Here is a 27,840-nt window from a genome sequence, read left to right on the forward strand (position 1 = left end):
TTTATTAAAAAATAATAAATAAATTATAAAAAAAGAAAAAACATTTAAAAAAAAAAAAAAAAGCAAAAGCTCAGCTTCATATGGGGGAAAATTTCCTATCGTCATAGTGCCTTAGTTACCAAATACGGGATGAATTTTTATTTTCTCAGGATAGTTGTTATATGTACTCATAATTGAGTTAAGCTTATATTTATTTATTGTGTGTTATTGTATTTATTTTGTGTGCGTGCGCAGTGGATTCTGATTATTTTGGACACATCAGTATAGTCCATGTTGGCCTGATTAAGCGGCTGCCCCAATTATGCAAAGTTTTTCACTTAAATAGTTAAAAATACAGTGGACCCCCACTTTACCATTGATTCTCTGTACGATCAAATCACGTTACAATGGACTCTCCATAGTAAAAGTACCTTCACTATATGATATGTAGTAAGCACTGGTCATTGTGACTGCGTTTGTGAATTGAATTTTTAATTCTACTGCTGTTATTAAACAGCAATTCTGATAAGCGAAAATAGGAGGAATATTATCCATAGGCTATAAAAGTAAAGATATATTAAGCAGAAATTTACACTTTTATTACCTTAACAATTAGCAAAATTAAATGATGCGTGAAAATCGGAAGAATATTTTCCACAGGTTAGCAAAAAAAAAATTAATTTACGTTTACGTGCGTAGGTTAATTAATGTACTGTAATATGTACATATTAACTAATTGATATTTCTGTTCATTGACGTTTTGGGGGGGTTAAAATTTAAAACAGTAAAAACAGATAAGCAATCAATAACAAAGAACATGGCATGCACAAATTTCAACTAACATGATACGCCCAAGTGAGAATGGAGTAACACGTTACAAAGCTTAAAAATAGGAATGAAGAGAAGATTCTGAAAATTTGTTTTTTATATGATTGAAGATTTCATGGAAGGGGGAAACACATTTCACCATAATAACGTTAAAACCCACAGAATTATTATCACAAGTTCAGTAAGATTGAGTTTACGTTTATAATAGATTACACTAACAGAAAAGCCCAATAAACCGGAAACTGCTTATTATTTTATGGTTGAGACCTCCAGAAATCCAACTGGATCATGTGATATGGTTGGAGCCAATTGTAGGGTAATCTCGAGTGCTGTGGTCTCCAGCACCTCCGTAGCCAGTTTGGGCAGGAGCAGCAGTGCGTAGCACACGCTTCTTGATTAGACCGGGGTTTGAGCCTGTGACCACCAAATACGGAGGATGCGGAAAGGTCAGGGAATGACCACCGCATATCCCCGGAGCAATATGGCCTTAGTTGCTAATGCTCCTCAAAACCAAATAACAAACAAGCTGTGGTCTCCTGCCCCGATTAAACGGCATGTTATCCAAATTAAGCGAAGTAAACCCTGGCTATTTTCTCGATTAGGTTCTGCTTTTCAAGATTTGTCCCAAATAAATGGCTGCCCTGGTTAACCGGTGGCCCAAATAACCGGAAACCACTGCGCGCGCGCGCACACACACACACACACACACACACACACACACACACACACACACACACACACACACACACACACACACACACACACACACACATTATGAAGAAAGTGTAAAGAAGGTTTTGTTTAATCATATTGAATCTACGGTATACACCAGAAGTGAATTCTACAAAATGGATAAGGCATGTAGTGATATATGGTAGGATAACCAGGTAAGAGACGAAAAAGGAACAGATAGTTGATAAGAAATTAAAATAAGAAATGAAAAGATGACCAGAAAGGTTACATTTCAGTGTCTTCGTCAGAGGCCATCCACCAAACACTGAAAATTATGAAAAACACTGCAATTGTAACCTTTCTGGTCACCTTTTCATTTCTTACCAACTATCTGTTCCTTTTCTTCTCTTACCTGGTTATCCTACCATATATCACTACACACCTTATCCATTTCGTAGAATTCACTTCTGGTATATACTGTAGATTCAATATGATTAAATAAAACCTTCTTTACACTTTCTTCATAATATATATATGTATACACACATTATGGCTGTAGGGTACGTTTTGCTAATACAGTGTCCCTGATCCATAATCAACATTCTTCATTTTCGCATTTATATATATATATATATATATATATATATAAATTCAAGATATTTTGAATATTAAAAAATCATGAATTCATCTCAATTTAATAAGCTTAAATCTGAATATTTAGAATTTATTATTATTATTTTTTTTTTTTTTTGTCTTTTTTTTCAGAGAAGAAAAGGGCAGAGAAAGATTCCATTTTTTATCTTTGGATGCTGTATCTTTTTGGTTTTTTATTTTATTTATTTATTTTTTTTCAATCATCAACTAATATTTCTAATAATTAATTTTTTTTAACCTGTTGGCATTCTCTTGGGAGTCATTATTATTATTATTATTATTATTATTATTATTATTATTAGCCATATGGTGCAAGGAAGCCTGAGGCTTATGCAGCACCAGCCAAAAATAAAAATTCCTGAGAGAGAGAGAGAGAGAGAGAGAGAGAGAGAGAGAGAGAGAAGAAAAAAAGAATGATGATATCCAGCTCATGACCCTATGTTTGCCAAGCCCATACCCACCAGATGTGAGCCCCATCACTGGAAAACCATTTTATTAGCACACTCTTTGGTAACTCACAACTTGTTCCCAGAAAATTGTTTGCCCAACAGGTTTAGGTTTCTCTGCTAAAAAAAAAAAAAAATTGAGAAATCTATTAACTAGTTTTAAAATGTGATATTAAGTTGACAGTATCTTGCTGTCAACTTAATAGCACATATTAAATATATAATAACAAAAATAATAGAAATTAAATGTATTATAACAATAATAAAAGGAACTTAGAACAAAAATTTTTTTCCTTCTAAATTTTCTTTTCTGAAAGTTCTCTTTTAGGTTTTAACTTTTATGTTAAAACTCTGATACCTGGTTAAAGGTAATTTAATTTGTCAGTCATTCCTTTTGATTTACAAACAAAAGGATTAAAGATTCATTGACTTAAGGTTTATTTTATTTTTTTCTAGCATGTTTTAATTCTGTGCATCTCAACAATGATTTGCAATTCAGTAATTCATTTGTAGTGTATGAATGAAGCAATCTCTCATAGTATTTCTTTTAACTTGTTTTTTAAACCATACTTATTCTAACCTGACTAGTCATGAGAACTTGTTTTCTTAATAAAATTCAAAGTATTCTAAGCACAAGAAGCTTATCAATGAATATCTGTTATGCTACCCTGGCAGTACAACCAAATTGAAAAGAGATGGGTAAGTGACTTTCAGATTATATTTTGGTAGCATTGACAACTTTCATTAAATTATTATTGTGGTGCAATAATTACATTGTATAACAGAGAAGCAAAAATGGCACTTTATCTAAATTTGAATGAAGTTTTATTTGTATTAAGTTAGTCTTAAAAATAAGATTGTACTGTAGCCTGAAAGCCATTCAAGTACTACAAATGAAAACTTTCTACTTCAGTATTTTAAGTTTCTGTATGAAACTTCAAGTATCAAAACTAACAAGAAAGTAATTATTTATTAAACCATACAAGCTAGCTTTTATATTTTAATAAATAAATACAAGCTATAAATTCAAGTATATGATGTCAAAATAATTTTTTGCATCCAGTTCCTTGGTCACTGCATCATAGTAACCTATCAGATTTGTTACATAAGAACTGCCCATTGACTGCCTTTTAGATTTAAAAAAAAAAAAAAGAATAATAGATTCTATTAGCAGTGGAAAATGATACACGAAAGCAAGCTTTTACAGCATCAGCAAAAAAAAAAAAAAAAAAAAAACCTAGACACCTCCCATTTCCTACTCATTCTCCCAAATAGTTTGTCTAGTTATTCCTTCCTTTTATTTATGCTATGGTCTGAGCAAGAGGAAGAATCCCACCAACATATAACTTGCCCAATCCATTTGAAGCCTTAAACACTTCAGTCAGATAAACCTGGCAGTTGCTTAGTGTCCAGATGCTGCAATTTGCAGAAGCCTTTCTTGGTAAGAGCACCTTTAGTTCTACTCACCAATCTCATTGCCCTTCTCTGTACTCGTTTCAGCAGCTCTACATTCTTCCTAAATTGAGGCCTCCAGACCTGTATGCAGTATTCAAGATGTGGCTTGACCATTGCCTTATACAAAGGGATAATCACCTCCTTATCCCTGCTAACAAAGTTTCTGTATATCATTGATTGACAAAATCCCATGAGCTGTCCTGGCACCATGCCTGTACTGTACATAGAATTTCATGTCTGACTGCACAATTACTCTCAGGTCTTTTTCATTCTCCACTACTCTGAGTGTAGTACCACATAGTTGATAAGTTACTCTGGGGTTACTGCTACCCATGTGCAGTATTTGCATTTGTCAAAGTTAAACTTCAACTGCTATTTCTCAACCCATCAACCCAATTTTCCTAGATCTTGTTGCAGTAGCTCACCCTGATGACTGTCATTAACAACCCTGCCAACCTTTTGTATCATCTGCAAACTTAGACATGAAGCCTGATATACCTTCATCAGTGACCCAGCACTGAACCCTGGGAACTTCACTAATAACATTAGTCCATGAAGAGCAGTGCCTATTGATAACCACTCTGTCTTCTTCCACTTAACCGTTCCTTTATCCATAGCAGTAACTTGCCCCTTAATGCTGCATTTCTTCAGTTTATACAGTGTCTTTTATATGGTTGGTTGGTTGGTTGTTGGGTTTTATTGGAGCATTAGCAACTAAGGCTATAATGCGCCAATCTTTTATATGCAACATTATCAAAAGCCTTACTGAAATTCAAGTATATGATGTCAAAATAATTTTTTTTTTTTTTTTTTTTGCATCCAGTTCCTTGGTCACTGCATCATAGTAACCTATCAGATTTGTTGCACAAGACTGCCCCTTAACAAATCAATATTGTGATTGTGGGACCATTTGGACAGGCAATGCACATGATTGCATGTCTGTCCAAATGGGCCTGCATTACTTCTTTGACCAGTGATTCTGTTATTTTTCCAGAACAGACATTAAGTTAACAGGCCTGTAATTACTCATGTTTCCATTTGATCTTCCTTTATGGGGGATTTATTCTCACTGCTCCAGTCCATGGGGACCTCCCTTAATATGATTGGATAGATTGCATCTGCCCCAGGCCTTTTTTATGTCCATCCTCAACAATTTCTCCTCCACTTTATTTTCAGTTATCACAGTCATTTTGCTCCTTGTTAGAGTTTGATAAACTTCTAGCTTCCACTACCCTAAAGAATTCCTCATGTGTGAATGTATATGCAAAATACCTATTAAATTTGTCCATAAACTGAGCAGGGTAATCATTAGTAAACTCATAACATCAAGTGCTCCAATGTGATTCAACCCTTTCCTCCTACAATTAATATAAGCATAGAGGTCTTTGCTGTTTATTTTTTTGCATTCTTTGTCAGAGCCTTCTCATAATCTGCCTTAGTTGCCTAACCTTTGTGACTTGATTACATACTAATATGTCTACCATATGCTTTCATATCACCTGATAATTTATATGCATCCCATGCACTTTTTCATCTCTGCCACGTGTCTAATTAGTTCATCTAACATCCATTTAGGTCTAATAAGTCTTGAACAGTACTTCTTTGTTGGTATGAAAAAACTATTGGAACAGACCTTTTGTCTTGCATCACATAGACCAGGGGTGGCCAACGAGTTGATCGCAGATTTAATTTTGGTCGATCACGACGAATTTTAAATATACAGTCATCCCTCGATTTGTGTGCCTTGTGCAATGAAATTTTTGCCCAAGTAGATCACATCACATATTAAGTTGGCCACTCCTGACATAGACTAATGTTCTTATTACAGAAAATGCCCAGAAATCCAAAAAAAAAAAAAAAAGAAACACCCTGAAATCTAATGTGCATTAGATTCCATGGCACATAGTTATCACTGCATTTTCCTACCTTTGTTCTGAATAACAGTGTAATTAAATTTTCCTTTGGTAATGGACTGCTATAAAAACTTCTATATGAAGTTAGTAAAATGATGGTAACTTTAGAAAATATTTCTAAGGTCAACCTTTTTAGAAATTGGCTTATTCAGATAAATGTTTTGTAATTCCTGAAAAACTTTTTTTTTTGGCCCAAAAATGAGAGTGTATTTCAGTGGCTTTTGTTTCAGTTTTTATGATAAGTTGTTTTCCTGTAGCGAAAACAACAATTAAAATTTATAATGTTATACATATATTAATAATATATGTTTGTTACTGATATCGTACAATTGTATAATTAAGTTTTTAATCTTTTGACTCGCCTGAGTGATATTACATGGGGTTGATTAATTTTCCTTAGGAGTAAAGATAAAACTGATTCTGATGTGATAAGAGAAAATCATCGATTTCTGTGGTCTGATGATGATGCCGTTACCTGGTAATGAATGAAAATTTTGAATTCTTATAAAGATTATTTATTTATTTATTTATTTATTTATTTATTGCTTCCATTTATTAATATGTAGAAATGTCGTAAATGTGAATTAAAAGGTGGGCAATGGTCACACATCCACGTGAATATCCATATCTGCGATCTTACCATTTGCCACCCATTTACACAGGCTTATGTTTCAGTGAAAATCCAAGCAAATCATTGTATCACAGCCATGTTTTACACAATGTATATTTACATTGCCAATCCATATTAATGAAACCATAAAAATTGAATAATAACTTAATGATGTTGGTTTCATCTTTTTATTATAATAGAGCATTTGCCTTCCCCACTTCATGTGGATTTTACCTTCTTTTAACTTAGTACCCCATTTATGCTTTGTAGTTAGCTTTTGATAAGTAACTGTTCCATTAGTCATTTCTCTTTAATATATTCGAAGGGTACTAGAGAGAAGAGAGGTAGACTGTATGAACTTGAAGTGAGAAAGAGGAATGACCATAACTATTAATTATATTAGACTGTAGATTAAACCTGTTTGTGTTTACTACCTAATATTAATACACATGGTGAAACCTCCCTTAATATGCAGTGCACTCCGAAATTTGTAATATTCCGTAAATTTTTTTCATAATTTTAAGCTTATTCAAATAATCTTAAAATTATTTAACTAAATTTGCATTTTTCACTGTCTGTTGTTAAGATATTTTCTATATAAAACTGTATAACCATTTTTATAATTCTAAATTACTCAGTCGGATCTCTATTCAACGAAGTCCTTTTATAGCGAATCATTTCGAATTCCCCTTGGAAGTTACATTTCAAATACTTTCGACTGAGTGAAGAAAATTTTTAATTTTCATCTAGCGAACGGATTAGGAGAGAATTAACTTAGTATGCACTGTTCGCATTTCTAGCCTTTAGGCAATTAGTGCTGCTGCGCTAATTAAGAGAGCTAAAGGAATTACCATTTTACTACCTGGTAAAATCTATCCGATCCTTTTAAGGGCACAAAAGGTGATATAGTTGTACACGTTGGCACTAATAATATTAAGAGTAGGAGACCGGCAGAATTATTTAACAAGTACAGGTCACTGTTGAACAAAAGCCGAGAATTAGGGTTGAATTTGAAAGTGTCTGCAATTCTGCCCAGACACGATAGGAGGGAGTATATGATGAGAGCCTTGTTGATCAATTCGGCCCTGGAAAGATTGTGCAAGGCTCAAGGGGTAGAATTTTTTTCAGCCTGGACTGTACTTGTTAACAGGAGAGATTGCTTCTACAGGGATGGGATACACTTAAATAGAAAGGGTGCAAGAATATTTGCTGATGCTATCGAGGCAGTGTTAGGTGGGTCGGAAAACTGCTAGCTTGGGGGAGACAAAAACCAATAGATTGATAGTAGCCACTGGCAGAGGTGAAAGAGATTCTTGCACTGCTTCTATTAGAATGAGCAGAAGCCTGAAAAACAAGATGCATGGTATTTCAGAGACTGCTGGGAGCCATTGCGGTACAAGTAAACACATGGGTTGTGTTAGGGTAGCTAAGAATAGAAACAGGTGCAGGTATACTTGCGTGTACACCAATGCTAGGAGTTTAGTAAATAAATTTGATGAATTTGAGGTATTGCTCAAAACATCAAAGGCAGATATTGTTGGGATATCAGAGACGTGGTGTCACACAGATATAAGGGATGCAGAACTGCAATTTGGGGAGTACAACGTCTACAGAAAGGATAGACAGGATAGGAAGGGGGGAGGGGTTATGCTATTAGTTAAGAAACACATAAAAACCAAGGAAGTGAAGCCAGTCGACATCGCTGGACAGTGCAGTGTTGAGTCAGTTTGGTGTGACATAAGCATTGGGAGATCAAAATTGAGAGTAGGTGTGTGCTATAGGCCTAATGACTCTGATGAGTATAATAAGGAACTGTACAGGGAAATAGAGTGGGCCAGTAAATCAGAGAGTCTTATAATGGGAGATTTTAATTTCCCAGATATTGACTGGAATTTGGGGGCTGGTTACTCACACACTAGCAGGGCTTTTGTGGATTTATTGGATGATTGTTTTCTACATCAGCATGTTCGGGAGGCAACTAGAGGGAGTAATACTCTTGATTTGATTATCAGCAGTGATTCTTCATGCATTAAGAATCTGCAGATAAATGAACCACTAGGTGGCAGTGATCACAGTGTGCTGAAGTGGGAGTTACTGAAAGAGGTAACTACCATTAGGGGTAAAGGGAAGGGTTATTGCTTCCGTAAAGGCGACTACGATGGACTGAGACAGTATTTAAATTCTATACAGTGGGACCAACTGATGATGTTACCAACAGCAAATTCAAAATGGGAAGCATTCAAAGAACTTATCTTGGAAGCTACTAGGCTTTACATACCGACTAAGAAATATTGTTTAAGGTTTAGGCCAAAATGGATGTCAGATGAACTAATGAGGCATATGGCAGAGAAGAAAAATGCATGGGATACTTACAAATTAACACATGACACAGAAGCCTATGATAGATACAAGTTGATATGCAACCAAGTTACAAAGGAGGTTAGGCAGGCGAAGGCAGATTACGAGAAATCCTTGGCAAGGGATGCAAAGAAAAACAGCAAAGATTTCTTTACTTATGTAAACTCTAGAAGGAAGGGGATGAATCAGATTGGCCCACTTGATATTGATGGGTCAACTGTTGATGATCCTGCTCAGGTAGCTAACAAACTAAATGAATATTTTGCATCGACATTCACACATGAGGAGTTATTCAGCAAGGGGAATGCCAGAGGTGTATTCAACTCTAGCAGTAAGCTACAGAATCTTGAAATAACTGGGAGTAAAGTGGAGGAGAAACTGTTGAAGATAAACACAAGAAAGGCACCCGGGGTGGATGGGATCTATCCAGTTATATTAAAGGAGGCAGCAAAGGAAGTAAGCAAACCCTTAGCCATAATTATGAGAGCTTCCTTGGACTCAGGGGAGGTACCCATAGACTGGAAATGTGCAAATGTGACCCCAATTCACAAAGGAGGATCAAAGGCTGACACAAGTAATTATAGACCTGTGAGCTTAACTTCTGTTCCAGGAAAATTAATGGAGGCACTGGTTAAAGAAGCACTGCAGGATCATTTAGACAAAACTTCAGTTATAGCTCAGACACAGCATGGTTTTGTTAAGGGGAAGTCTTGCCTGACCAACTTGATTGGATACTATGATGCAGTCACAAAAGAACTGGATGCAGGGAATAACTTTGATATTATATACTTGGATCTTAGAAAGGCTTTTGATACTGTTGCACATGGAAGACTGCTACACAAATTGGAGCAGTGTGACATTGGAGGCAAATTGCTGCTATGGATAAAGGGGTGGTTGATGGGGAGAAGACAGAGAGTGGTAATCAATGGACACTGCTCATCGTGGACTAATGTTATTAGTGGAGTCCCTCAGGGCTCAGTGTTGGTCCATTATTGTTTTCTGTATTTATAAATGATATTGATGATGATGGTATATCAAGCTTAATGTCCAAGTTTGCAGACGATACAAAGGTTGGCAGGGTTGTCAAGGACACTACTGACACTATGCTGCTGCAACAGGATCTGGAAAGGTTGAGCAGATGGGCTGAGAGGTGACAAATGTAAAGTACTACACATGGGAAACAGCAACCCCAGAGCAACGTATCAACTCTGTGGTACTACACTGACAGTGGTAGAGAATGAAAGGGACTTGGGGGTGGTTGTGCAGGCAGATATGAAGTTCTCTGAGCAATGCAGACGGGCTGCAAGAGTAGCTCATGGAGTATTGTCAATGATATACAGGAATTTTTCCAGCAGGGATAAGGAGATGATTATTCCATTGTATAAGGCAATGGTCAGGCCACACCTAGAGTACTGTATACAGGTCTGGAGGCCTCATTTCAAGAAGGATGTAGAGCTGCTATAACGAGTACAGAGAAGGGCAACAAGATTAGTGAATGGAACAAAGGGGTGCTCTTACGAAGAAAGGCTTAAGTTTTGCAAATTACAGTGTCTGGAGACGAGGTGATCTGATAGAGGTGTATAAAGCCGTGAATGGTTTAAGCATGCTCAATGCTGATGGGATTCTTCCTCTAGCTCAGAAAAATCACCTGAGAGGGCATAAATTCAAATTGAGGAAAGACAGATGTAGGATAGACGTGTGGAAATTTGCCTTTAGCCAGCGGGTGGTTGGTTGGTGGAACAGACTTCCATCCCTTGTGGTGGAGGTTGATAGCCTAAATAAGTTTAAGGCTCAGCTGGACAGGTATTTTGAACGAACAGAGGGGTGAAGTGGAAGTGGGTTTTTTTTTTTTGGCTGATGCTGCATAAGCTTGCTTTCTTGCATCAAATGCCTCTACTAATGCTAATGCTAATCACCTGTCCCACATATGGAGAAGTCACGCTTGTCAACAGTGAGCAGATAAAGGGGTATTCCCAATGGGCTCTGGTCCACCTTCTACTGCAATAGTGTCCAAACGTTTCCTGTACAGGGGCCATATTCAAAAAAAATTCAAAAGTTATTTTTCTTTAGTGTATTACATTTTCAAGCGAGCTGCAGTCTGCCACTGCTGTTATGCATAAATTTCAAACATGGTTTAAAAAGAAACCAGTAAGTAGACCTAAAACTAGAAAGGGATCTAATTATCCAAAATGAAAATTAACTTCCAAAGTAAAATATTCTAAATACAGTCAGTCCTCGTATAACACGTGTTTACACTACACGAATTCGATCATACACGATTTATAAATAGGGGAACGATATCTTATATAACATGAACTGAATTCGCTTATGCATGATTCGCCTTTGTGTTTACAAGAAATGGCAGTCGAATGCAGAATCACCCCAACCAAATGCAACACGATAGGAATGAAGAAAAGATTCTGAAAATGTATTTGTTTTTTATATCAGTGAAGGGGAATTTCACCATAATAAGGTAAAAATCCACACAATTCCAGCTATCGGTATTATTGCAAATGCAATTAGATTGAGTTTACTACCAGTTTATAACAGATTCCACTAGTAGAAACGCAACTGGAAATTGTTTTTATTGTTTTATGGCAGTAACCCCTAGAAATGTGCTTTAGTAAAATGTGAGGTGTTAATAGTGTATCTCTGCCTTTATGGTGTTGTTTATTCAGTTGCTACATGTGTGCAGCTTTGTTTATGTGTATCAAGCGTGCCTCATTTTGTAATTGTGCTTTATTCCCTAAAAATGAGTAAAATACTTAAAAGATGTGAAAAGGAAGCGTCCTGGTGAAGACACTACAGATTCAGAGAAAAAGAAAAGCAATATCGATAAACAGAGCGGACTGGGTCAAAACTTCTTACCCGGGAAAATTTATAGTGGCCTCATACTATGGTTTATGGCCAAAATCACACTGGCCTCCAGCCCATCGGGGTTTCCCTGGTAAGGCTTATGGCCAGTCCGCCTCTGTCGATAGAGAAAAAATATGAAATTGTGAAACGCTTTGAGCGAAATGAAAGACCATGTGATATTGCATGTGCTACAGACCTAAATGAGGCAACGCCGAGAATTACAAAGAATGCAGAGAAAATAAAAACAACTTTCATAGCAGGAACAACTCACGTGTAATTAAAATCCATTAGATTAAGACAAAGAATTGGAAGAGATGGAACGGCTATCATCTGTTTGGATAGAAAATCAAACAAAAAACAAGTTTGCTTACGATAGAAGCAAAAGCATTAGCAATATTTTATTACGTAATAGTCGTAATAAAATATGTAAGTATTTTATTACGATTATTTATTGTGTTTAGTAATGTTTTGGTTACAAATGTGTGTTCAATCTTGGGTGGTCGGCACCTAACCCTATTTTTCCCATAGGGCCTGTTGTTTATATTGCACGATTTTGCATTGCACGAGGGTTTCTAGGAACACAACTATCGTGCTATACGAGGACTGACTACTCATTTATATTCATTTTTACTGAAAGTTGTGTTATTTATTAAAAATTAATTGAAACATGTATAATGATAATCAATAAAAATTCTGAGTAAGTTACTGAAATTTCATTTTTCTAAATTATTGAAACTGGCTATGTGGACTTCTGTAAACTGAACACCTCTTTAAGTTGACCACCACTTGGTCAGCTTTCTGCTTTAGACACCCTAATAAGACACATTTATTTTTATTAATATTATTATTTTTTTAAATTTATTATACTCTGCAGTCCCAGCCAGCTTTCCCAGCAACCCTACAACCTATTTACAATGCAGCAGTACTGAACGGTATTGATGTACAATTATCTTAGATTTCTTCTTAGGTCAGTTCATTCTCAATGTAATGTTCATGTCATAATGCAATACCATGATAGTATTTGACATTGTAAAGTAACAACATGAGGGTGTGATGATTTCCAAGGATGCAGTTAACACTTGTAGGTCTACTGTAAAGATTCAAAATGAGTAGAAGTCCAATCTAGGAGGAAGAAGTCTAAACCGGGAATTGCAGTAACAATGAAGTCAACTTTTCCTCGAACATGAACAATACAGCAGTCCATTTATATGCAAGTGGGGGTGTGTGTACGTGCGCATGCATGCACAAAATTGGAAGAACAATTTTTTTATTTTATTTCTCCTAAATATGGAAATTTTTGTAAATCACTTAGCAAATTCTATTCTTTGCAGTCTTGACCCAAAAGTTCTATCTGTGGCTTAAACTTAAAATCACATATTGGGCCATAAAGTTCACTTTATTAAGTGTCTTTGCTATTCATTGGAATGTACTTTAACACTTGCATTGAGTCCGGTTTTTCATCAAGGTGGGGAGATCTGAATAGTTGGAGTAGAAAGACCTCCATCCTGCAGGACTGATTTTATTCAGAGGAGTCATTTGGATATTTGGTTTTATTTTATGGTTCAAATTGAACATAAAAACTAAAATACTTCATTTGCTAATGTTTACTGTTTCATATTAACATGTACATTACTGTTTGCTTCTTTAAATTTGGAATCCACCCATTTTTAATTAGTTTTTTTCATTTTGTGTAAACCATAATAAAACTTAAAATATACAGGGTGTTTCATAACACCCTGTATATTTGCAGGGATTTCAGAATTAATTTTCAGAATTAGACTTTCAGGATTAATTCAGGACCTAAAAAAACAATCTTTACAAAAAGTTTTTGTAAACAAGTCTAATTCTGAACGGTTACAGAGCAACTATGTCTGAATTTTTAAAAATTATGTAGTTTTTAGTGGTGAAATGTAATAAATAAGAATAAGCAGACACATACCTAGTAAAATGTTTATTCATGCTAGGCAATATATTTATTATTTTCTCCATCGAATATTTAATAAAATATTTATATAATAAAAATATTTATTTTCTCCATCGAAAAATTCTGTAGTTACTTTAAATTCAAATGTCCATAGCTCTATAACCGAATCAGACTCGTCTTTGATTCTGAACAAGTGTCAGTAACGTATAAGTCCATAGTTCCATAATCGTTCAGAATCAGACACCTGTTTACATTATGAAATTCATTGGAGATGGTTTATGCATAGGTACTGCACGTGCATCATTTCTACTACCCAGATATTATGAATGCATAATTTAATTGTCTCATATTATGAGTCAACCTTCACAACGAGTGGCCGAGGTATTGCACTGCTTTGAATAAATAACACTTCACCAGTGGAGAAGACTAATGTTAACTTATTCTCAGCAGCCACCCAGAAATCCATCTTAGAATCTTACTAGTAATCCCAATGTGTTCAAGCATACACAGTAACCTCTCATGAGGAAGAGAGTCAGATGCTTTGCCTAATTCTTTACATAATTCAGTAAATGTAATCAGTGAGTGAGCATGTAGATATATATTTTATGTAGTCTGTAGATTTTCTAAGATTCTTGCTGAGAATATCTTGGCAAATCTATAGAGATTTGAAAGTATCACTGTAGATTTGCTATTGAAAGTACAGCCTTCCGACGTATATACCTTTACATATTTATTATGGCCATAAGGTTTAATTTCTTTAGCAGTAGCCCTAGTTCATGAATCATGTTTAATTACTTACAAACCATCCTCTGTTAATTATCATAATACTTATTCAAACTGTGATGTACTTTAATGCTGCAGTGGTGGCCACCCACAGATGCTCAACTTTCTTTTTAACATTTTGAAAAATTTTTTGAATTGTTTAAGTACCAGTATTTCATCTTTTCTTAATAGAATTTGCTACTTATTGCATGTATTTTGAAGTTTTAATAAAAAATTTTAAAACATGTTGGGTTTTACTTTGTTTTTTCGGAAAAAGAAAAAAAAAAAAAAAAAAAACTAATTTTGCTGAAAATTGCAAGAAAATGTTTTAGGCATAAACAGAAACATCATTCTGTTAGTCTTTTCCAGTTTAAAAGATGTTAAGTGCACAAAATTTCAAACACGCCCATATATTTCTGTGTATTATGTTTATAAATATTTAAAAAAAATTTGAAAAGGTTATTACATATATTTGATGCTATTAGTTACTTCTGTTTTCAAGTTTATTTCAAACTTTTTAAACTACATACCCTGCTTCCCACAGCCATTTGGAGAGAATACCAGGTTACATTTTCCCATTTTTACTTGGTGAAAACAATAAATCTTTCAAAAATAGAGGTAAGACTGTAGATGTTAATTGAAACTAGTGGGAGAATTAAAATAAGTAATTTAAACTTAAAAGAAACACGCCACCAGTGTTTTGTCCAATACCATGATATTCGTCAAGCAAAAAAGCCAAATATTTTAATGTTGATAATCACATCACAGGTTATTGTGTGCAATTGCTGTATGAAAACTGTTGGAAATTCACTTCAAAAACTATTGCAGGAAAGTAGAAAAAATATATTGATTTTTAATCATTGATCACTGGTTAACTTTGAATGTTATTTTTGAGACGCAGCTGTCACACTGCCTCTACCATAAGGTTAAACAATGATATATATATATATATATATATATACAAAGGGTACTAGGAAAGTTTTGCAATATGACGCAACAATGAATCACAGGAAGCTGCATGTTGAGACATGTTCATACGTGCATAGTAGCCGCCGCGCCAAGTCGATGGGCTCAGTTATTCATTAGTAGTGAGAGGGTAAAGTGCTTGCGATGGCATCGTGGTCACGAAATGAGATAAGGACAGTTTTGCGGTATAATTTCGTGCGTGGTTTAACCATAGACCAGTGGTTAGAAGAAATGACTCTTGCACTAGATGATGATTGTCCACATCGTACAACGATATTCAGGTGGTATAGAGAATTCCAAAGGGGAAATTTCACTCTGGAGGATTCTGAGAGGCCGGGAAGGCCATGAACTTCAGTTACGGAGGAAAACGTTACTGCTGTGAGGAAAATGCTTGACGAAAACAGGCGAGTGACCTACCAACAGATAGAGGATACTTTGGGCCTAAATGCACCAGCAATTCATTCGATTCTGCAAGATCATTTGCACGTGAAGAAACTTTGTTCTCTCTGGGTGCCGCATCAACTGACTGAAGAGCAGATGACACGACGTGTGACTTGGTGCCGGGAGATGTTAAAAAAGTTTGATAAGGGACAATCTCGGTATGTGAACAACATCGTGACAGGTGACGAGACTTGGCTGTACTATTACGATCTGCCGACCAAGGCTCAAAACAAAGTTTGGGTCTTTGATGATGACGACACACCCGGAATTGTCAGAAAATCCCGATCTGTAAAGAAGAAAATGATAGCTGTATTTTTCCAATCGAGTGGAATTGTGGAACGTGTCGTTTTGGACACGCAGAAGACAGTCACAGCTAAGTGGTATACTGAACAATGCCTGCCTAAAGTCATTGGATCTATGAAGAACCTGCGGCCAAAGTCAAGAATGGACACCTGGTACCTCCATCACGATAATGCTGCAGCTCACCGCGCCAAAGCCTGCACCGTATATTTGACCACGACAGGACTGAAACTTCTCGAGCACCCTCCCTACAGGCCAGACCTTGCTCCCTGCGACTTTGCACTGTTCCCACATGTGAAAATGAAGCTAAAAGGGAGGCAGTTTTCCAGTGATGAGGACCTTCTACGGGCTTGGGACAACGAGTGTGCTTTACTCCCTAGTGAAACTTGTCAGAACTGGTTTAAAGATTGGTTTCGGAGGATGGAGAGGTGTATTGAATGTAGAGGAAATTACCTTGAAAAAAATTAAATAAATGAAGCTGTATTGCAAAACTTTCCTAGTACCCTTTGTATATATATAATTTTTTTTTTTATTATTTATTTATTATTTATTTTTTTTCTTTTAGGGAACAAAAGCTTGCAAAAAAATATTATGACAAGTTATTTAAAGAATATTGCATATCAGATCTTGGCCATTTTAGAGAAAATAAGGTAAGAGATTACCAGAAGCACTATTCTTTATATAGGGGGTCTCAATAAGAATTACTCCCCATTCTGTTATAGTGTGTGACATATGTTCCAAAAAGCAAAGTACACAGAAATGCATTCTATAGCATGCATATCTTCATATAGCTAGGGATAGGTCCATAAATGCTATAGATTGTCAAAACTTTCCCATTTTCAAACTTGTTTTTATCAGTACTTATGACTGATAAATAATATATTAAAACTCAGAGGTTGTTAAAAAAATTTATTGAAATAAAACATACATGAGCAATTTTTTTTTTTTTTTTTTCATTTTTGATGTCTAATATTTCAGTCATAGGAAGGGTGGGTTGGGATGGGGGAAAATCTTGTCAAATCCTCTGCTTGCACCTTCTTGATGGTAGGACTGTTAGTAACCCTGAGTATAAACCCCATGTGCAAGTTCTGAAATATGGCACCTGGTATACTGAAGGTAACCACCCAGGTGTGAATCAATGTAAGCAGGGGTTGAGGTATATTGAGGGTCTAGCGGCTCCTGGGATTTCTCCCATCTCCGCGAATGTTCTATGTATCGGTGACAGTACCCTGTCAAAGCCAGAGATTTAGAAGTGTGTGGGTCATGAGTAGTGTTATATGTTGTGCCCATTGTTTATCCGGCTTATTGGCCGCCAGGCCCCTAATGGGACCAGACGTTGTCCATACCTCGCCACGTGGAGGCTAGCCGGGTGTTACCATTGAGTCAATTGTACTCTGGCAGGTCCTGCCACTTACTTTCCTGGGATTTTAGTGGCTAGGACCTAAAATAAAATTGGAACGACCGCGGTTGATTTTAAATCACTTACATTAAAGCACTAATATGGGGTTTGTCGCTGAAAGCCTGTTTCTGAAGTGCCTAAAAGGTTGGGCGAAATTTTTTTGGTGTATTTAAATTTGGACGTGTAGGGCTATACGCTGTGCAAGAAAAAGTGCTGGGAGGGGAGAATGAAGGCTGGTGGGTGAAATAGGAAGAAGAGGGTCGATAGGGTAGGTGACCCCCAATTTTTCAGTGAGGCATGCCCATGCCCCACCAGAGGGAAGAAATGGTGTGGCAGGGAAGAGAGGCGACAGCAAGCCGTCACCTCCCTCCCCTGCCGGGTGTGGGAGTAAAAGAATTGCACTGCACAAGAGAGTGCAGAGCATAGAGCCAATATGGCTCCGTTGAGGCAGCAACTTGGAGTTTCTCTATCTTCGTTGGTCTTCTCTGTCATTGGTAGCCATATTTTTCCTCAGCTATGAACACTGGTCAGGTCCATTGTTGGTCTGTTAGCTATGGCTGTGGTTCTCTTCATCATGGGAAGATCCGCAGCTCCATGGGGTTATTCTTGCGATCGCTGGTTTTAGATGATTAGTAGTAAGCAGGTTCCTGGGCGAGGTTCTCCTTGAGTCCTCTCCACACATATTCTGTGTGTTTTTTTTTTTTTTTTTTTTTTACCTTCTGTAGATGGCTATCAATGTTTTACGCCTACCAAATAGTTTTTGGGCATATTCCTTTAGCTCCCTGTATTCCTCAAGTGAGTCCAATAGATGCGATTCCAAGTTCTTGGGGAGGTAGTGTATTGCAGTGATCAGTCTGCACCTGAGGTCCTCATAATGGGTGCAATCATACATAATGTGCTTCCAGCACTCAAGCTCCCCACAGGCACATCTCGGATCCACCTCAATCCCCAGCGCTGCCAGCTTGGCTGTAAAGGCCCCGTGACCAGTCAATAAATAGGTGGTGTATAAGCCAGGTTGAAACCAAGTTGGGGGACTGGGGTACATCCTGTCGATGTTCGGAATGAATTTCCTGGTGATATTTCCCTTATTTGAGTTGGCCCAGCGCTCCTGCCAAACTTGCATCAGGTGTTTTTGCAGCCTTGTCTTTTCATTTTTTTGTGGTGCATTAACGTCCACAGTATAGCCATGGTATGTACAAGGTATTCCTTTCTCTATGTGGTAGTTCATTCCCCTACGCATGATCTCTAAGTCAAGGGGAAGAGCTCCGGCCAAGACCTGCAGCGCGTGGGTACTGGTTGTCCTACAAGCACGTGTAACTGTCAGTAGGATTGTTCTTTGCGTTGCATCAAGGATGCGTCGGTTTACTACAGTTCCTGTTTTGGAAAACCATATTGCTGAGGCGTAAGTGATGATCGCTAGGAAGGTTGTTTTATAAAACAATGACAGGGTGCGTTGGTTTAACCCCCAGTCCCGCTTGACGATCCTAGCCACCAATCCAGAGTATCTTTTGATTTTGGCTGTGATATAAGTTAGATGGTGTTTAAAAGTAAGATTACCATCCAGTATAACTCCTAAATATTTTAACTGGGTCACTAATTTTATTGTGGTAGGTCCCACCTTTATTTGTGGCGGTCTACGTATATCAAGCTTGCCTTTTAGCAGGACGGAGGACGTCTTTGTTGTTGATATCGTCAGGCAGTGGGTTCTGGTCCAGTTTTGCAATATCAGCATTGCCTGATTGGCCTTTTCCTCTAGCTGGGCCCGGCTATCTGCAGCAATGGTGAGGACCAAATCATCAGCAAAGGCCTGGGAGCGCACATCACCAAGGTGCAAAGCCAAGAACCCATCCAAAACCATATTCCACAGGAGCGGCCCCAGAACAGAACCCTGGGGACAGCCTCTGTGGACATCACGATTCACTCTACCATAAGGTGCTTCCACGATGATGCGTCTCTCGGAGAGATAAGACCTAATTATGGAATATAAGTTGATCGGCACATTAGCATTAGCATTTTTTTTAGCATTAGTAGAGGCATTTGATGCAAGAAAGCAAGCTTATGCAGCATCAGCCAAAAAAAAAAAAAAAAAAAAAAAACCACTTCCACTTCACCCCTCTGTTCGTTCAAAATACCTGTCCAGCTGAGCCTTAAACTTATTTAGGCTATCAACCTCCACCACAAGGGATGGCAGTCTGTTCCACCAACCAACCACCCGCTGGCTAAAGGCAAATTTCCGCACGTCTATCCTACATCTGTCTTTCCTCAATTTGAATTTATGCCCTCTCAGGTGATTTTCCTGAGCTAGAGGAAGAATCCCATCAGCATTTGAGCATGCTTAAACCATTCAAGGCTTTATACACCTCTATCAGATCACCTCGCTGGTGCCTAGTCTCCAGACACTGTAATTTGCAAAACTTAAGCCTTTCTTCGTAAGAGCACCCCTTTTGTTCCATTCACTAATCTTGTTGCCCTTCTCTGTACTCGTTCCAGCAGCTCTACATCCTTCTTGAAATGAGGCCTCCAGACCTGTATACAGTACTCTAGGTGTGGCCTGACCATTGCCTTATACAATGGAATAATCACCTCCTTATCCCTGCTGGAAAAATTCCTGTATATCATTGACAACACTCCATGAGCTACTTTTGCAGCCCATCTGCACTGCTCAGAGAACTTCATATCTGCCTGCACAATCACCCCCAAGTCCCTTTCATTCTCTACCACTGTCAGTGTAATACCACAGAGTTGATACGTTGCTCTGGGGTTGCTGTTTCCCATGTGTAGTACTTTACATTTGTCAATGTTAAACTTCATTTGCCACCTCTCAGCCCATCTGCTCAACCTTTCCAGATCCTGTTGCAGCAGCATAGTGTCAGTAGTGTCCTTGACATACCTGCCAACCTTTGTATCATCTGCAAACTTGGACATTAAGCTTGATATACCATCAATATCATTTATAAATACAGAAAACAATAATGGACCCAACACTGAGCCCTAAGGGACTCCACTAATAACATTAGTCCACGATGAGCAGTGTCCATTGATTACCACTCTCTGTCTTCTCCCCCTCAACCACTCCTTTATCCATAGCAGCAATTTGCCTCCAATGTCACACTGCTCCAATTTGTGTAGCAGTCTTCCATGTGCAACAGTATCAAAAGCCTTTCTAAGATCCAAGTATATAATATCAAAGTTATTCCCTGCATCCAGTTCTTTTGTGACTGCATCATAGTATCCAATCAAGTTGGTCAGGCAAGACTTCCCCTTAACAAAACCATGCTGTGTCTGAGCTATAACTGAAGTCTTGTCTAAATGATCCTGCAGTGCTTCTTTAACCAGTGCCTCCATTAATTTTCCTGGAACAGAAGTTAAGCTCACAGGTCTATAATTACTTGTGTCAGCCTTTGATCCTCCTTTGTGAATTGGGGTCACATTTGCACATTTCCAGTCTATGGGCAACTCCCCTGAGTCCAAGGAAGCTCTCATAATTATGGCTAAGGGTTTGCTTACTTCCTTTGCTGCCTCCTTTAATATAACTGGATAGATCCCATCCACCCCGGGTGCCTTTCTTGTGTTTATCTTCAACAGTTTCTCCTCCACTTTACTCCCAGTTATTTCAAGATTCTGTAGCTGACTGCTAGAGTTGAATACACCTCTGGCATTCCCCTTGCTGAATAACTCCTCATGTGTGAATGTCGATGCAAAATATTCATTTAGTTTGTTAGCTACCTGAGCAGGATCATCAACAGTTGACCCATCAATATCAAGTAGACCAATCTGATTCATCCCCTTCCTTCTAGAGTTTACATAAGTAAAGAACTCTTTGCTGTTTTTCTTTGCATCCCTTGCCAAGGATTTCTCGTAATCTGCCTTCGCCTGCCTAACCTCCTTTGTAACTTAGTTGCATATCAACTTGTATCTATCATAGGCTTCTGTGTCATGTGTTAATTTGTAAGTATCCCATGCATTTTTCTTCTCTGCCATATGCCTCATTAGTTCATCTGACATCCATTTTGGCCTAAACCTTGAACAATATTTCTTAGTCGGTATGTAAAGCCTAGTAGCTTCCAAGATAAGTTCTTTGAATGCTTCCCATTTTGAGTTTGCTGTTGGTAACATCATCAGTTGGTCCCACTGTATAGAATTTAAATGCTGTCTCAGTCCATCGTAGTCGCCTTTACGGAAGCAATAACCCTTCCCTTTACCCCTAATGGTAGTTACCTCTTTCAGTAACTCCCACTTCAGCACACTGTGATCACTGCCACCTAGTGGTTCATTTATCTGCAGATTCTTAATGCATGAAGAATCACTGCTGATAATCAAATCAAGAGTATTACTCCCTCTAGTTGCCTCCCGAACATGCTGATGTAGAAAACAATCATCCAATAAATCCACAAAAGCCCTGCTAGTGTGTGAGTAACCAGCCCCCAAATTCCAGTCAATATCTGGGAAATTAAAATCTCCCATTATAAGACTCTCTGATTTACTGGCCCACTCTATTTCCCTGTACAGTTCTTTATTATACTCATCAGAGTCATTAGGCCTATAGCACACTCCTACTCTCAATTTTGATCTCCCAATGCTTATGTCACACCAAACTGACTCGACACTGCACTGTCCAGCGATGTCGACTGGCTTCACTTCCTTGGTTTTTATGTGTTTCTTAACTAATAGCATAACCCCTCCCCCCTTCCTATCCTGTCTATCCTTTCTGTAGACGTTGTACTCCCCAAATTGCAGTTCTGCATCCCTTATGTCTGTGTGACACCACGTCTCTGATATCCCAACAATATCTGCCTTTGATGTTTTGAGCAATACCTCAAATTCATCAAATTTATTTACTAAACTCCTAGCATTGGTGTACACGCAAGTATACCTGCACCTGTTTCTATTCTTAGCTACCCTAACACAACCCATGTGTTTACTTGTACCGCAATGGCTCCCAGCAGTCTCTGAAATACCATGCATCTTGTTTTTCAGGCTTCTGCTCATTCTAATAGAAGCAGTGCAAGAATCTCTTTCACCTCTGCCAGTGGCTACTGTCAATCTATTGGTCTTTGTCTCCCCCCCCCCCAAGCTAGCAGTTTTCCGACCCACCTAACACTGCCTCGATAGCATCAGCAAATATTCTTGCACCCTTTCTATTTAAGTGTATCCCATCCCTGTAGAAGCAATCTCTCCTGTTAACAAGTACAGTCCAGGCTGAAAAAAATTCTACCCCTTGAGCCTTGCACAATCTTTCCAGGGCCGAATTGATCAACCTAACATGTGCCAGCCTTAGTCTTGCCAGTACGCTCGGCCACCAAATGGTGTCGAACGCCCCAGCGAAGTCAACAGAGATGGCTAGAAGATATTTATTATTGCAGTTTGCTGCTGATTCCGATAGGCTACGCAAGGCTTCCACAGTAGACGAATCCGTATTGCGATGTCTCTGTGAGTTTCGCTGCCTGGTAATGCTGATTTATCCTTGTACAGAGTAGTCTTTCAAGCAGTTTGCTTGCAACCGGCAGTAGGGCTATTGGCCGATAGGAGTTTGGCAGGTGGGGTGGTTTGTTTGAATTTTTGGCGATTAATTTTACCTTTGCTGTCTTGAATTTTTTGGGGAAGATGCCCTTAGCCAAGCAGCTGTTATATAGGTGTAAGAGGAGGTCTGGAACGATCTCCACAGTCTTCTTAATAATTTCGGGTTCTAAGTAGTCCAGGCCTGGACATTTATTATTTCTTATCGTGGTTGCCATTTGTTGTAGTTCATCCCGTGTGAAGGGTGGCTCCTGAGTGTCTGTTGAGTAAACTTCATTATCTTGACAGATGATAAGTTGCTCTGGCAGTGATGGCTCTATTGGTTTCGGGAAGATGGCATCCAATATATTGCTTATAGATTGTTGCCACGTGGTGGTATAATCACCTTGTGGTGTCTGGGTGGTTGAAATGACTTCCCCCCCTGGGAAGTTTATTCGTCACTATCTTGTATACCACACCCCAGGGTTCGGTGTTCCCTGTTGTGCTTACAAAGGTCTCCCAGGCCTTGCGTTTGCTCTTGACGATTGCCTTTGTGTAGCTGTTTCTGGCTTCTCTGTATCTTTCCCTTAAAGCTTCAACCTCATGGGCCGGCCATGTACGCCTTGCCCGCTGGAATTGTTTTCTTCTTGTAATTGTTTCCCCTCTGAGCTGTTGAATTTCCAGGGTCCACCACGGGACAGCCCCCCGGATCGGGCTTCTTCTTTTTATTGCTGCGTTGCTGGCTTCTGTTATCTTGGTTACTTTAGTTTGGGTTTTATTGGGTTCCTCGAGCTGATTTGTCTCAGTTAGATGTTGGGCCGTTGCTGGTATTAGGATTTCCTTAAAACGTATTAGGATTTCCTGGTATTAGGATTTCCTTAAATTTGCTTTGCCATCTGCAAAGCAAATTTCCCTATTTGCTTTGCAGATGGCATATCGGCTCTGTATTTGCTTGGATATTGGGGCTCTGTCAAGTGACCTTGCTATCTGATAGGTAATCACTCTGTGATCGGACGTTGTCCACGAATCCCGAACAAGCCAATCCTTAATATAGCCTGCGACGTTCCTAGTGGACAGCGTGACGTCGATCGTGGCCTCCCACAGTGTGTTACAGAACGTGGGCAGTTGGTGTGGCCGATTTAGTACCATGATCGGGGAGTTAGAAAGATATTCGTCTAGTATTTGCCCGTTCCGAGTTCCGCTTCTGTCCGGAGTCAGGCTGTGCCAGGTGGGGGATCGGCAATTGACATCTCCCCCTATGATTATTTTCTCGTCTGGGAGCAAGTCTACCAAAACTTGAAGGTATTGTGTAGCTGGGGTAATGTCCTCCCCTGGTCTACAGTACAGTGCCACTATGTAGAACTGGCCTAGTGGCGTCAATACGTGGGCACAAGCTGCCCATGACGAGCATAGTTGTTTAACTTTCGTGACTGTGTAGTCTGGGTTGCGTACCACTACCGCCGCCCCAAGGGGTATCTTCCTCATCGTGTACTATCTTATATGTGATTGGGTATCCACACACCCGTTTAGAGTGGGTGTACGGCTCCTGGAGTATGAGAATGTCTGCATTGATTTCGTCAGTTTTTATCCTTAGCTGTTCTGCCACTGCTCTGGCTCTTTGCGCATTTTGTTGGATGATCTCTATTTTGGATGTATTATATTTCTTATTGTTTGTCTCCATAGTCGGTTCTCTTTTGGTATTGACCCTTTGCTTTGATATAGACCGGGCAGTTTGGATCTCTGATCGAATGTGTGTATTCCATTTTGGCTGCTTTACAATTGGCACAGGTTGGATCCTGTTCCCTGTTGGGGCAAGTTTTGTACTCATGGCCCTTGCCAGAGCAATGGCCGCAAGTAGGCGTTGTCTGAGTACAGGTGTGGGTTGTGTGTCCGAACTTGCAGCACCGAAAGCATTTCGGCACCGCTGCATGCTCCCGGAACCGGTGGGATCCCCATTCTATATATATTCTGTTGCAGTTTTTCAGCTGTTGCCATGCAGATGGGTCTAGTTCAACTACCCAGTTCCTATTGGTTCCCGATCTGGTACCGGTTGAATACCTTGGTGTTACCGTGCATTTTTTTTGTTCTACCTGGGCTAAATTCCTTAAATTTCTGGTGACAATTTCAGTTGCTAGTTGTTCAGGCGTTACGTCTTGGTCTACATTAAATATTATAATTGAAGGCCCACGCTTTTTTGGCGGCTCCGCTGTTAGCACTAACTTGACAAGTTTTGGGTTTTCCATTATTGCCTGTATATCTTCCTTATTTTCTGTTTCTATTATTAGTCCCGTGCTTCTTGTTTTTCTTATTGTTTTAATTCTAGTAGTCCTCAAGTCATCTTTCATCTCTTTCATAAATTTAACCTTCAGTTCTTCGCTGGATTGGACATTTTCAGCGTTTTCCAGGGTTGTCGGTCTGAGAACCACCAAGTTTGGAGAAGCCAGTCGACATCGCTGGACAGGGCAGTGTAGAGTCAGTTTGGTGTGACCTAAGCATTGGGAGATCAAAATTGAGAGTAGGAGTGTGCTATAAGCCTAATGACTCTGATGAGTATAATAAGAAACTGTACAGGAAAATATTGTGGGCCAGTAAATCAGAGTCTTATAATGGGGGATTTTAATTTCCCAGATATTGACTGTAATTTGGGGGCTGGTCACTCACACACTAGCAAGGCTTTTGTGGATTTATTGGATGATTGTTTTCTACATCAGCATGTTCGGGAGGCAACTAGAGGGAGTAATACTCTTGATTTGATTATCAGTAGTGATTCTTCATGTATTAAAAATCTGCAGATAATTGAATCACTAGGTAGCAGTGATCACAGTGTGCTGAAGTGGGATTTACTCAAAGAGGTAACTACCATTAGGGGTAAAGGTTAGGCAGGCGAAGACAGATTACGAGAAATCTTTGGCAAGGGATGCAAAGAAAAACAGCAAAGAGCTCTTTACTTATGTCAACTCTAGAAGGAAGGGGATGAATCAGATTGGTCCACTTGATATTGATAGGTCAACTGTTGATGATCCTGCTCAGGTAGCTAACAAACTAAATGAATATTTTGTATCGACATTCACATATGAGGAGTTATTCAGTGAGGGGAATGCCAGAGGTGTATTCAACTCTGGCAGTAAGCTACAGAATCTTGTAATAACTGAGAGTAAAGTGGAGGAGAAATTGTTGAAGATAAACACAAGAAAGGCACCTAGGGTGGATGGGATCTATCCAGTTATGTTAAAGGAGGCAGCAAAAGAAGTAAACAAACCCTTAGCCATAATTATGAGAGCTTCCTTGGACTCAGGGGAAGTACCCATGGACTGGAGATGTGAAAGTGTGACCCCAATTCACAAAGGAGGATCAAAGGGTGACACAAGTAATTATAGAACTGTTAGTTTAACTTCTGTTCCCAGAAAATTAATGGAGGCACTGGTTAAAGAAGCACTGCAGGATCATCCAGACAAGACTTCAGTTATAGCTCGGACACAGCATGGTTTTGTTAAGGGGAAGTCTTGCCCTTTGATTAGATACTATGATGCAGTCACAAAAGAACTGGATGCAGGGAATAACTTTGATATTATATACTTGGATCTTAGAAAGGCTTTTGATACTGTTGCACATGGAAGACTGCTGCACAAATTGGAGCAGTGTGGCATTGGAGGCAAATTGCTGCTATGTATAAAGGGGTGGTTGAGGGGAAGAAGACAGAGAGTGGTAATCAATGGACACTGCTCATCGTGGACTAATGTTATTAGTGGAGTCCCTCAAGGTTCAGTATTGTGTCCATTATTGTTTTCTGTATTTATAAATGATATTGATGATGGTATATCAAGCTTAATGTCCAAGTTTGCAGACGATACGAAGGTTGGCTTGGTTGTCAAGGACACTACTAACACTATGCTACTGCAACAGGATCTGGAAAGGTTGAGCAGATGGGCTGAGAGATGGCAAATGAAGTTTAACATTGACAAATGTGGAGTACTACATATGGGAAACAGCAACCCCAGAGCAACGTATCAACTCTGTGGTACTACACTGACAGTGGTAGAGAATGAAAGGGACCTGGGGGTGGTTGTGCAGGCAGATATGAAGTTCTCTGAGCAGTGCAGACGGTCTCCAAGAGTAGCTCATGGTGTATTGTCAATGATATATAGGAATTTTTGTAGCAGGGATAAGGAGATGATTATTCCCTTGTATAAGGCAATGGTAAGGCCACACTTAGAGTACTGTATACAGGTCTGGAGGTCTCATTTCAAGAAGGATGTAGAGATGCTGGAATGAGTACAGAGAAGGGCAACAAGATTAGTGAATGGAACAAAGGGTTGCTCTTATGAAGAAAGGCTTAAGTTTTGCAAATTAGTGTCTGGAGACTAGGCACCAGTGAGGTAATCTGATAGAGGTGTATAAAGCCTTGAATGGTTTGAGCATGCTCAATGCTGATGGGATTCTGCCTCTTGCTCAGAATAATCACCTGGGAGGGCATAAATTCAAATTGAGGAAAGACAGATGTAGGATAGATGTGCGGAAATTTGCCTTAACCAGCAGGTAGTTGGTTGGTGGAACAGACTTCCATCCCTTGTTGTGCAAGTTGATAGCCTCAATAAATTTAAGGCTCAGCTGGACAGATATTTCGAACGAACGGAGGGGGTGAAATGGAAGTGTTTTTTTTTTTTTTTTGGCTGATGCTGCATAAGCTTGCTTTCTTGCATCATATGCCTCTGCTAATGCTAATATGGAGCCATGTTGACACCTCTGCAAAAAAGGATATCAGTGAGCATGTATACCCGTTC

At 38.8% G+C, this 27,840-nt stretch overlaps 1 protein-coding gene across 2 annotated transcripts in view; it reads left to right on the forward strand.

Moving 5' to 3' along the window:
* LOC150078414 (protein FRA10AC1 homolog) overlaps positions 1-27,840 on the forward strand; it is a 165,710-nt gene that overhangs the window by 35,777 nt on the left and 102,093 nt on the right. For both annotated transcript variants that reach the window (XM_090384731.1, XM_090384732.1), the window contains exons 4-7: positions 2,245-2,290; positions 3,202-3,278; positions 6,348-6,425; positions 16,730-16,814. In XM_090384731.1, the coding sequence (XP_090240857.1) occupies positions 2,245-2,290; positions 3,202-3,278; positions 6,348-6,425; positions 16,730-16,814 (286 nt within the window). The remainder of the gene's footprint in view (positions 1-2,244; positions 2,291-3,201; positions 3,279-6,347; positions 6,426-16,729; positions 16,815-27,840) is intronic.

Source organism: Mastigoproctus giganteus, chromosome 11 (assembly GCF_048544385.1).
Source record: "Mastigoproctus giganteus isolate SK-2022 chromosome 11, ASM4854438v1, whole genome shotgun sequence".
NCBI classification, from domain to species: domain Eukaryota; kingdom Metazoa; phylum Arthropoda; class Arachnida; order Uropygi; family Thelyphonidae; genus Mastigoproctus; species Mastigoproctus giganteus.